Consider the following 12562-nt stretch of genomic DNA (forward strand, 5'->3'; position numbering starts at 1 on the left):
ATCTTATAAATGTTAAATAATAATTATGTATACAAAATTTAAGTTTCGGCGAATTACTAATATTTTACAAGAACAAGATGATTAAAATATATTAGCTACAATATAAAATAAGAATTTTCAAAATCCCTTTATATTTGATCAAACGATATAGCACTCCTTTTTGTATTAGAGAAAAACGTAAAATAACTGAACTTGGAACTGAAATTGGTAAGCCATACTAGAAATAAAATTATAAAAAACCTTTAGATCTACTTGACCAGTGAAATTTGTACATTGTTATAAACTAGATCGAAAAGATATAATTTTCGGGGTAAACAATCTAGCAAATGCATTGATCTAACAAAACAGCTGATGCTGCGTATATCACACATATAATGTCAATAGTGGAAAAATCCACCAGTAAACATAATCGTGGCAACCATTACAGAATCCGATTCGAATTTGACATTTCCTATATACTCTAAAACGAAAGAAAAACGAAAAGCGGAAAAAACTACGTGTCTCGATGAAATATCGGAAAAGGATTGTTCTGTAAAACAGCGGAAAGGTCCAAAAATTCGGAATTACTAATTTCAGAAAACTAAAAAAAATATAGTGCTAATATTGCAATTTTTTTTCGAACGAGACTTGCCAAATTTTGTACATACAGTTGGCTAGTTTTGTATTTATTTTTATTTGACGAGTGTGGTATTTCCCATTCTATCTAGTTGTTGGATGCTTGTGATCTTTAATATTGTAGTAAATCGAAAATTCTGCTAGCGTAATTCAAAATTAATATATTTCTGGAGTCAATCAGCCTATTGGCTGTGCGTGCTATCAACAACGACAACATGCAAATATTACTTTCGTCCGTATGTCTGGCGTTGACTAGCATCGTCATCGGGAACGCCTACTACCAGAAGAAGCAATTTTATCCTGCGGTTGTGTACATCACCAAATCCAATGCATCTATGGCCGTATGTATCATAAATACACAGCCGTGTGTATTTTTATTGTAAAAATGTCAACTTTTAAAAAATACGAACAGTTTTATACACCTTTTTTTATTTTTTCAGGTTATTTATATACAGTTTTTCGTTATAGTTTTCATGTTTGGAAAGTTATTGCGCAAGGTTAGTTACATATATACTTTATTTTTAATTTACAATTTTGATAATCTTTCTCTAGATATTTCTGGGCACATTACGAGCAGCTGAGTTTGAACATCTATTGGAGCGATTTTGGTATGCCCTTACAGAAACATGCCTTGCATTCACTGTATTCCGCGATGACTTCAATCCGCGCTTTGTAGCACTATTTACAGTTTTATTGTTTTTGAAATCATTCCATTGGTTGGCGGAAGAACGCGTTGACTTTGTAAGTTTTGCAATAATTTTTTAGCCTGATCAGGATATATAAGTTTGTAACTCTCAGAAGGAAACGTCGAAGACCCGATATATATATATATATATATATATATATAAATGGTCAGCATGATAATCTTAGTCAATTTAGCCATGTCTGTCTGTCTGTATATACATATGTAAATTAGTCCGTCAGTTTTTGAGATGTCTATCTGAAATTTTGTTCTGCTCATTTTTCGGAACCGTCTATATCGGACCACTACAGCTTAAAGCTGTCACATAAACTGACTGATCAAAATACGTTCCACGGCAGTCACCAACAACAACCGATCAAAATCAAGATAAAAATATCTTATATGCTATAAGAAATGTACCTGTGATGGGTATTATAGATTCGTTGCATTGTTTATAATTGTAATTAAAAGTGTTTATGAAATTTTTGCTTTGCAGATGGAGCGATCACCTGTACTTGGTTGGCTATTTCATATACGCGTAGCAAGTCTTCTCGGAGTATTGGGCATTTTAGATTACTTTTTGCTTATGCACGCCTATAATTCCACTCTAGTTCGTGGACCAACAGTGCAGTTAGTTTTTGGCTTTGAATATGCAATATTGCTAACTGTAGTTGCGAGTACAGCCATCAAATATGTGCTACATGCTGCTGAAATGCGAACCGATGTACCATGGGAAAATAAAGCCGTATTTTTGCTGTACACCGAATTGGTGATTGGCTTGATCAAAGTAATTCTCTATGTATTGTTCGTGTTTATAATGGCCAAAATATACGCATTACCGATGTTTGTATTTCGCCCAATGTTCTTTACGATAAGAAATTTCAAGAAAGCACTTATCGATGTCATTATGTCAAGACGCGCTATACGAAATATGAACACACTTTATCCTGACGCTACTCCTGAAGAACTACGACTTTCAGATAACATATGTATAATCTGCAGGTAAGTAAAATGTTAAAATGAATTTATTAATACTTGAGTAAAATAAAAAACGAAATTAATAAAATAAATTTGCAGAGAAGACATGATAAACCACTCAAAAAAGTTGCCTTGCGGTCATATTTTCCATACCACTTGTTTACGTTCGTGGTTTCAACGTCAACAAACCTGCCCAACATGTCGTCTAAATATATTACGAACACCTAATGCCAACTCTACTGCGATTCCAAGAGCAGACGAAGTAGTGGGTGGTGGAGCTGCGGGCCAGGGTGCTGCAGCTGCTGCTACGCCTACTGCTGCTGCTGCTCCCATACCAAATCAGGCAAACGGTGCTGAGATGCCACGAGTTGACGGAGCAGCACCACCCAATGCTGCAGGTATCCCAGGGTTGTTTGAAAACATTGGCATGGCCAATGTCGGTACAAGTAATTTGCCTGGTGGGTTGCCGTCGATTTCTACGACAGCAGCACCATCCAATTTCCCAACTTTGCCGTTGCCTCCACCATTCATGATACCGCCTCCATTCCCATTTATTGCCCCATATGCTGTACCACCACCACCTATGCCATCGGATCTAAGTACCTTGAGCGATGAAGAATTAAAATTATTAGAAGGAAATGAACGCCGTAATGTTGAAGAACGTATCAAGGTATGTAGTTGTATAAAATCTTACACGCAACTTTAGTAAATATTTTTCTAATTGGTTTAGCTGCTACGTAATATTGAATTGATGCTGAATGCTGCAGGAATATTAATGAATAACTACCAAATAATTACTGCGCGATTGCAAACTACAGCACCATTTCCAACCGAAACTGTAGCGTTTTCGAACAACACCACCAATACTACTTTAAATAATACAAACGAAGAACCCAGTACATCAGCGGCTGCTGTTGCAGCGCTTGCTGAAAGTCAGTTGCATGTACCTGGTACCAGTAATGTTGCATCAGTAGCGAAATCAACAGTTTTTACAGAAAGCTCATCACATCCTCCATTGCAAAAACATGGTGATGTGACAATTGAAGATATAGGCGGTGAAGAACATGAATATGGTGTTACGCAGAGTAGTGGTGCAACACAAGTATCAGCATCATCTTCAGTGCATACGCCGGGTATTGAAAAATGTACTGATGACAAAACTACCAGCATTACAGCTGAACAACCTGAGAATGCCGAGCTCAGTGAACTGAGAAAACGACGTTTAAAATTCCTTGAAGAAATCAGCAAATTATCAACGCCAACAACAACTTCTGAAAATACTTCGAGCGATTAGAGAAGGACTTTTAGCTTTATGTTGTTTAAGTTTTGTTTTTCAAGATTTTTATTGTATTTGGAAATTAAAGGGTGGAAAAAAGTAATTGCTGTTCAAAAAGAAAACCCATATATAAAAAGACGGAAATTATGTTGAAGTTATGATAGAAGCAAAGAATGGAGAAATCATGAGCTGAACTGTATTTAATAATATATAAATAAAAAAATAATAATATATACTTACATACATAAATAAATGAAAACTCAATTTGTACTGTTTAATTTTTATCTTGTATATAAATATTTGTGTGTAGTAAATTTTTCAACCAATTACATTCACTAGACAAAATAAATAGAGAAATATTGACTAAATTTATTCCCATTAATAATATACGTCCTATCGAGATATATCCAATTTTTAGGTCTGCTGATTTTAAATGTGCCACTGTTCCAATTACGTGGTGGGTTTATGTTAGAAGAATCAAACGATGTGGTGGATATGCTACAACTGCTGTGGTGAAAGCAGATAGCTACTTTTACATTTTTGTGCCAGATTTTTTAACTTCAATGTACTTACCGTTGCGGGGTAATGTTGAGAAAATAAATTTATAAGCGAATGAAAACATATGGTTTTTGACAACTGCTATGCCCAGCTTCACACGCTATTAGTGAATCGCACGTGTAACCGGAATATTTTTTTATAGCAGCGCAAGAAGTTAAAAACATTAAATATGGCGAAAAATAAAAGAAAATTAGGAAAGGAGGTAGTGTAAATCATATTTTCAAAATAATTTAGAAGAATTTAAAACAAACTATTATTTATAAACTCAATGTTTACTAACATAGCTGTATAATGATGATGCAGAGGACTCCATGATTGAAAATGGCACCAGTGATGAGGATTCGAATCAAAATCTGTCTGATATTGGAGATAATGACAATGATAATGGTTCCCCGGAACAGAACGAAGGCAGTAAACCATCTGAAAAGATTCCAAAAAATGCGCGAAAGAACTCAACGCCACATGACAAGTCAAAAGTTGCCCTCAACACATATGGTAGTAATGCTAGCCAAGTAAAGTTAAAAAAACCAAATGGTGAAAAAGTGAAACCACCAACGCTTGAGGAAATTAATCAGCTGAAAGAAACACGTAATCTATTCCATTCGAATCTGTTTAGATTACAAGTGAAGGAAATGTTAGCGGAAGTAAAAATTAAGGACAAGTACACCAACTATGTCAATAATTGGCTGGAACGTTTTAAGCAATTTCTAAACGAACTACAAAATCAATCGGAGAAAGAGGATATGAACAATCAGGAGTGGTTGAAGAAATGTCAAATTAAATTTCCTATTTCGCTCCATAATTTGCATGTGGAACAACAAAAAGTCTTTCAATTTCAATTCATCAAACCTAAAGTATCGCCATACCTTATAGGTGCAGCCGCTACGCACTCATTACTCGGTCCCAAATTAAATGCTGATATCAGTATTCTAATGCCGGAAGAGTGTTTTCAGAAAGAGAATTATCTTAATTTAATATATGACCAAAAGCGTGCATATTATTTAACTTACATTGCAAATAAATTGCTCAACAGTCGCGTATTCGGTAACGAACTAACAACAAATAAAATGAAATTTAATTACTATAATAACAATCCACTTAAACCGATATTGGAAATCACGCCCACACCATTAACCGATGACAATGTGAAAATGAATATTGCAAATAAGCTTAGTATCCGCCTATTTGTAACAGTGGAAGAGAGCGCTTTCAAGCTAAACCGTTTCGTACCATGGAATAATAATGTGCGCGCCAGCATTTTCGGTGATGATACTGAAGAATCCATTCCACTGGCTACGCCAAACTACAATGCTGGAGTATTATTCGATCTCACTATGCAGAGAAATCAACAATTACTGCATGGCATTTTTGATGAGCGCAAGAATTTTCAAGAAGGCTTAGTTTTGCTGAAGGTTTGGTTACGGCAGCGTGAATTCGATGTGGGTTTCAATGGATTTTCATCACATTTGCTAGCCATGTTTATAGCGTATCTTTACAAACAACGCAAATTACATATGAACATGAGCAGCTACCAGGTGGCACGTACAGTTTGGAATCAATTAGGTATGTATTAAAATGCACGTACTTAATAGTATTGATATAGTTATACCCTGAGCAGGGTATACTACGTTTGCTACGATGTCTTCAAATCGTCGGAGACCTTATAAAGTATATATATAAATTATCACGAGTTGAGTCGATTTAGCCATGTCCGTTTGTCTGTCTGTATCTCCGTCAACTAGCCTCTCAACCCCACACGTCCTTTTCCTTTTGCTCTGTTGATATCTGACTACTATAGTATATAGCCGAACGATCCAAATCATCTTGTATGGTAAATTTTATATTTGACGGGACATGGAATATTTTCCAAACCAAAGATAAGTTCTCCGATCAAATTGTTCGCATCGTACCACTTTATCATTTAGCTGCTATACAAACTCAAGTCCTTGTATGAAAAACTTTTTTATTTGACAAGGTATCTTCACGAAATTGCGCATAAATTACTATGTTGTTGTTGTTGTAGCGGCATAAATTATTATCCAAGGCATCGCTTTAATCTCAAAAATAACCGCTCAGATCGAACGAACATAACATATAGCTGCAATACAAACTGACCAATTTAAATTAAGACATAGATCTTTTTAATACCCTTATATAATATTATAAAAAATGCACCTGTGAAGGCTATTATAGCTTCGGTGCAGCCGAAGTTAACATTTTTTCTTGTTTTAAAAATATATTTGCATTTATAGCATACAGTGCTTGGGATGAGGATGGCAAAGGTATTTCGCTGTCCGATAACTCGACAGATCTTGCCAACCAACCTACTTTGGAGCAATTCCATACATACTACGACGTGGTCTTCGTAGATGTTACCGGCTTTTTTAACATCGCCGCAAATCTAAGTTCAGAGATTTATCGTCGTGTGCGTCTAGAAGCTAAATTAGCGGTTGAAATGTTAAACGACATGAAAATAAATAGCTTTCACATGCTGTTTATGACGAAAATTCCACTCTACAGCCAGTTCGACAATATACTCAAGTAATAAACTTAATGAATATTTATTATTAATAATTTGAAATAACACATTCAATTATTATCTTATTCATATTGCAGAATAAACAAAAAGGATATTGTCGAGCAAATCTTAGAAATGCATGTCAAACCTGCGGATAAGTACAATTTCGCTGGCTACGCATATCCTGTACTGTTGAAGGTCGTAGTTGGGTAATTAATATACAAATATTTGTTTATATTCTATTTAATATATTTAAATTTTATCTATAGCCTCCTTAGTAAAGGACTCGGTGAACGTGTACGCGCTTTACTACCGATCGAAAAGGCAGTTGATGCTTGGAGTTGCACAAAAACCCCGCCTGATTGCGCGCGTTACTGTCATCTCGGCATTATCCTGAATCCTGAGAAAGCGTTTGAAGTCTTGGACAAAGGCCCCGAAACCATAGCTGAAGGTGCTAACGAATTTCGCAAATTTTGGGGTGACAAAGCGCAATTACGACGCTTTCAAGACGGTAGTATTACCGAATCGGTGGTGTGGGCTGCAACTAGCGACAATCTGTGGAAGCGACGTTTGGTTGTACGTTCAATCGTTACTCATCTATTACAACATCATTTTCAATTAGAAAATACAGATTTCGAATATATTGCTGGTGAATTAGATATTTCCTACCGTTTGACACCGATTTTCCGTACGGATAAAATGCCTGAAAAGTATAAGGTAGACCAAGATGTCGATGCAGAGGACACTTCACTCAATGTAATACGTTGTTTTGACGATTTGGCACGCAAGCTACATGCGTTGAATGAACTTCCGCTCGAAATTGTCTCCATTGCTGGCATATCGCCCGTGTTTCGTTACAGTGAACCTGTGCCAATTCTACCACAAGCGCGCATGATTGGTGAACAAATGTATACTATGCAAGTTCAACGTGGTGTTATACAATTAGGTAATATTATTTTAAAATCCTTTTTTTTTTTGCTATATTACACTAATACTATTCATATTTACATATTTCAGGTCAGAGTGGTAAATGGCCTAGTGAGTTAGGTGCCTTACGTGCACTCAAAATGGCTTTTTACATACAAATAGCTGAATTGTTGCGCGAAAAATATAAACTTAAAACTAAAGTAACTTACGATGGCCTTTTAGTACTCAAACAGGGCTATTGTTTTGCTATCGAAATGGCACATCCCAAAGAGGTGGCACTATTAAAGAAGGAGAAAAGTGAACGAGGATTAACACAATATGTGGATTGTGAGGCCAGCGTGGCCTTAGAGAAACGACATTATATTCTGCCTAAAGTGACGGGTGCGCTACATGCCTTATATCAGTTACATAACAGTTTCGGCGGCACAGTAATGATCGCCAAACGTTGGCTGTGTACACAATTCCTAGATGATGGTCTCTGGCCAGAAGTATGTACTGAATTGTTAATTGCCGCACAATTTCTAAGAACACCTGCACAAAAAAATCCCAGTTCGCCCCAAACTGGTTTCATAAGATTTCTGCAATTGCTGGCGGCCACTGATTGGCGCAACGACTTGTTCTTATTGAACTTTAATAATGCAATGGATGGTTTGTTATTACATTGGAAATTATTTAATTTGATTATTAATTAGTTTTTCATGTTTTTATTAGAAAATGCTGTAGCTGATTTGGAGCATCGCTTTAGCACAGAACGTGATACATTCCCGCCACTTTGTATAGCTACCTCGTTCGATCAAAATCATTTAGGTAATTTGTGGACTTCAGCGTGTAAACCGAACATAAATGTACTGGCCCGTGTTACGCTATTGGCGCGACATGCTTTGGATATAATTGAAAGCGCGTTGCTCTCAACTAAACCTTTTATAAAACCTGGCCAAATTTTCATAGCGCCTAATAACGGTTACGATTTCGTAATCCAATTGAAACCAGATTTGGTGTCTAACTCATGGGCGCATGAGTTTGGTTCATCATTTACGGTGCGTACGAGACCAAATTGGCGCCTGCCCTTAGCAGATAGCAATTTTTTGCAAAACACCATGGAAAAGCTTCGGGTATGTACATAAATATAAATACATAACGTACTGATTGGATACATACACATTTTAGGGAGTTTATTTTGTTACTGTCATAGTATCAGATAACCTAAAATTTTACAAGGTTATAAAGCATTGTTAAAAAAGAAGAGGCACCGAATTTATAAATTGTTAAGAAAAAATCTCAAGCATTATATAGAACCTAGGAAACAATAAATGCACAAAAAACTTGAAAGAAATGACTGAGACAGTTTGACGAAGCTATTATTATTACTACCTCGAACAGGATATATGAAGTTTGCCACGAAGTTTGTAACACCCAGAAGAAAACGTTGGCGACCCTATAAAATATATGAAAATGATCAGCATGACGAGCTGAGTCGATCTAGCCATATCCGTGTGTGTACTCTATATAAGCAAACTAGTCGCTTTAAGAGATATCGATCTAAAACTTTGCGCACGTCCTTTTCTCCCCAAAAAGCTGAACGTCGGAACTGCCGATATCGAACCACTATAGCATATAGCTGCCATACAAACTGAATGATCAAAATCATGTTCTTGTATGAAAACGTTTTTTGGTTTTTAAGAGATATCTTCACGAAATTTGGCATGGCTTATTGTTCAAAGCAACGGACCACTATAGCATATTGCTCCCATACCAATTGAACGATCAAAATCCAGCCCTTGTCTAAAAAACTTTTTTATTTAAGAAAAGCTTCTTGCAGGGATTATTGTTCAAGACAACAGTAAAATCTCCGAAGAAATTGTTGTGTTGTTTTGGTTATTTTTAACTATGTCTCTGTTAACCTTTAATTCGATTTGAAAGGCAAATCTAAAAATTTGTTTTATGTTTTATTTCAACAGGAGGCATATTCGGAATTCGCCGCTTTCTTCTACAATCCCCATGGTGGCAAGGAAATAGCGGTAATCTGGAAGCCTGATATATCTATCGAAAGAGATTTCAAAGTGAACGAAATGAATGGTTGTGCATTAAGCAGTGAAAATAGTAGCAAAGTCTTTGTTAAAAAAGAAATCCTAATTGAGGATTTGAAATTTATACTAAAAGATATGTATCTAAGGATCGGTACAGTTGACGAAGTGTTGACTGCTTCACGTAGTACGCTGCCTACCATTAGTGAGAAAACTAACACAACTAGCACTGAGCATTTTCAGCACAAAAAAGGAGAGAAACGCTACTTTTCCAATTCCCAGGCAGAGGGGTCCATTATAGAAGTACTGACCAAAAAGTTGAAAAAACAATCGAAAGATATGGAGAAGAATGTTAAAAAAAATGTATTGAAAAATAAGTCAGCGAAAAGTTTAAAAATAAACGGCTTGGCGACAAAGTCGAAGATCAACAAAAAAGGAAAGACAAAAATATTGAAAACGAAAAAGTCGTTAATTTCCGTTGTTGCGACAAGCAAAAAACATTAAATTTTTTTTAAATTAAATATTACCCAAACAGTAGAAACATAAACTAAATAAAATTTCCAACAAAAGATAAAAAAAAAATGTTAAACAGTTACATAAATGAGATCGTACGACGAAAAAAACCACGCCAACAGTTTTCATTTAATTATTCACAAATCTGATTCAACGAAATTAAAGTCGAAACTGTGTCATTTTACGTTGTTTCGCCTGTTGACGTGCGCACAAACAAGTCGCCGAACGTGTGGTGGTAGGAGCTTGCGTATTCGATGATAAGCTGACGTCAATATCCATGGTGTTGCAACCGCGTGTGCAACAATGACTTTTCGTAGAGGGTGTTTGGGGAACGCACTGGGTTCGCGCAATCTCCGTGGTCGATGTGGCCAAAGTATGATGCAGTGGATGCTAAAAAATTAAGTAAATAATAATATGTTTAGCCTGCTTATACAAAAAATTATATAAAATATAATAAAAGATCATTCTAAAGAACAAATCCTACCATGGATGCTTGTGTCGGCATCGTGTCGCAAGCCTTCGACCAATCCAACTGTTGCTGTAGCGTTGCTGCAACCGGTGTATAGCCTGCACTTTGTATACATTGTGGCCGGTTGTATGCCAGTAAATCGGGCATTGTCAATGCCATTTGTGTAGCCTGTTGTTGCTGTTGCTGCTGCTGCATTGCTGCAGTTATATTGCAAGCACGTGCGACTAGATCCGACAATATTCCTATATTCAATGGATTAATAGACGCATTCTGCTGAAATTGTGTTGGCTGACGGATACAGGCCAGCAAAGCATCACGCCCATTTACATAGGAGTCCGTGGTATCCATTGGTATTACTTCGCCTGAGTTTAATTATGGGAACATAATTAGCCACATCGCAATTATTAGTTATAAAAAAAATTAAATAAATATAAACGTTCTATAATTTTTAATGCTGAGCCTTTGAGGTTTTAGTTCAAAGGTTAGTATCTAAAAAACGTGCCTCTAATTTTTTTTTATTCATATCTATCGGTAGGAACATACTGTTCATTTCGGCAAAACGCAACGAAATATTTGTATATTGTTGTTGTAACAATATTTTGACCCAAATTGAATGGTACCTTTACCATTCATCTTGCTGCTAGTCTGAATCTCAGAAAATGTGAGGTTTCAATGGGATGGCTCCCTCAAGCTTCTAGTATCATATAAGTTAATTATTTGTCAGCCATTAGTCGTTGTTGTTGTATCAGTTTAAATATTCGCTAATTGCTTTTTAGCAATATTGCTGAAATAACGGACATTGGCAGAATATAAAGCAGCGGATCGGTGTTAATAAGTACATGCCAGAACAAGATTTGGCATCACTTTCTATATGTTGAGATGAGCCAAAGAGAAATGCAAAATAAAACCAAAACGAAAAATATCTACTTTTGGCATTGCTATTTTATGTTTTTTCGGATTATTTATGTTCGACATAGTTTCACGCTCCCATTGCAGAGGTATATTAAATATTTTTATCGTATCTATTTTGTATCTGAAACTATTATATTTTGTAAACTTCTAAGAGTATCCATCTAACGCAGCTCTACGTTAATTCAAACGCCTGACGCCTAAGTGTGAAGTGAAATGCCTATCTTATTTAATTCCGATAGGAACATTTGTATCGTTAAAATTCAAACTCAATCAAACATCTAGCTAAAGTGTAGTAATATAATATAAAATACATCATATATAGTATAGAGATGTATTTAACTCACCTTTTGCATTCAATTTATTGTAAGAATATAGTCGAGAATCCTCAATTCTTCGAATATCCTGCTGTGTGATTATAAAACATTCGTTGCCGACGACCACGGGCACTACAGATATCGGGATTTTTAAAAAGTTGTATTCGAAATGAAAGTATACGTAAGATGCACATATTTACCATGCAAAGGCTGTTGTACTTGCTCCGCCACTTGTACGACTTTTCGTACAGTTGGATCTGGATTCATTGTTAACTTTATACTAGGAAATTATTAGCCAGATTGTAATCCAAAGCAGTTATTTGATAGAATTTTGAATTTCTGTAATAGCTCCCTTAGTTCCGTATTAAGATATATTTTTTTAAATTAATTTTTGAAAAGCATTGAAATGCAAATTTGAGCTGCTGAATAGTGTGTGAAGTTTTTGACTTCTGAGTACTTTTACCACACCCACTAAGTTGAGTGTGAATGTTTCCAGCCAAAAATTTTGAAATTGTTGAAATTTTCAAATGCTTTTATATATAGCCAAACTAATAAGACACATTAAAATTTTTTAACATTTTTAGCTTTAAATGCAAAATTTATTTTTAGATTTAAAAAGACAATTTTAACAATAGATTTAATTTAATAAATGCATGCCGTTTAAATGGTGTCGTATGCCTTGTCATAAATCCATATATATATGTAAAAAAATAAATCAGCTCCAAATTAAAAAAAAAAAAAAAAACGAACTACTAAATATCAAAATCACTACACGA

General features: G+C 35.5%; 3 protein-coding genes across 3 annotated transcripts; 2 read left to right on the forward strand and 1 right to left on the reverse strand.

Annotated features, from left to right (window-relative positions):
- The first annotated feature begins 443 nt into the window (after positions 1 to 443).
- On the forward strand, positions 444 to 3829 carry sip3 (septin interacting protein 3). The gene is made up of 6 exons (XM_070107963.1): positions 444 to 956; positions 1056 to 1112; positions 1168 to 1356; positions 1794 to 2299; positions 2375 to 2945; positions 3006 to 3829. The coding sequence occupies exons 1-6, from the start codon at positions 831 to 833 to the stop codon at positions 3567 to 3569; spliced, it is 2013 nt and encodes a 670-aa protein (XP_069964064.1). The 5' UTR covers positions 444 to 830; the 3' UTR covers positions 3570 to 3829.
- A 350-nt stretch (positions 3830 to 4179) lies between these two features.
- Mat89Ba (nucleolar protein 6 Mat89Ba) lies at positions 4180 to 12531 on the forward strand. Its single transcript, XM_014230082.3, has 8 exons — positions 4180 to 4311; positions 4394 to 5672; positions 6362 to 6650; positions 6726 to 6836; positions 6897 to 7573; positions 7645 to 8202; positions 8266 to 8666; positions 9513 to 12531. The coding sequence occupies exons 1-8, from the start codon at positions 4279 to 4281 to the stop codon at positions 10080 to 10082; spliced, it is 3918 nt and encodes a 1305-aa protein (XP_014085557.3). The 5' UTR covers positions 4180 to 4278; the 3' UTR covers positions 10083 to 12531.
- Mst89B lies at positions 10163 to 12281 on the reverse strand. Its single transcript, XM_014230083.3, has 4 exons — positions 11987 to 12281; positions 11817 to 11918; positions 10576 to 10922; positions 10163 to 10481 (listed from the first exon to the last, which is right to left on the reverse strand). Exons 1-4 carry the CDS (start codon positions 12051 to 12053, stop codon positions 10251 to 10253), a joined length of 747 nt encoding a protein of 248 aa, XP_014085558.2. The 5' UTR covers positions 12054 to 12281; the 3' UTR covers positions 10163 to 10250.
- Positions 12532 to 12562: the final 31 nt, after the last annotated feature.

The sequence above is a fragment of the Bactrocera oleae genome, chromosome 2 (assembly GCF_042242935.1).
Source record: "Bactrocera oleae isolate idBacOlea1 chromosome 2, idBacOlea1, whole genome shotgun sequence".
Taxonomy (NCBI): domain Eukaryota; kingdom Metazoa; phylum Arthropoda; class Insecta; order Diptera; family Tephritidae; genus Bactrocera; species Bactrocera oleae.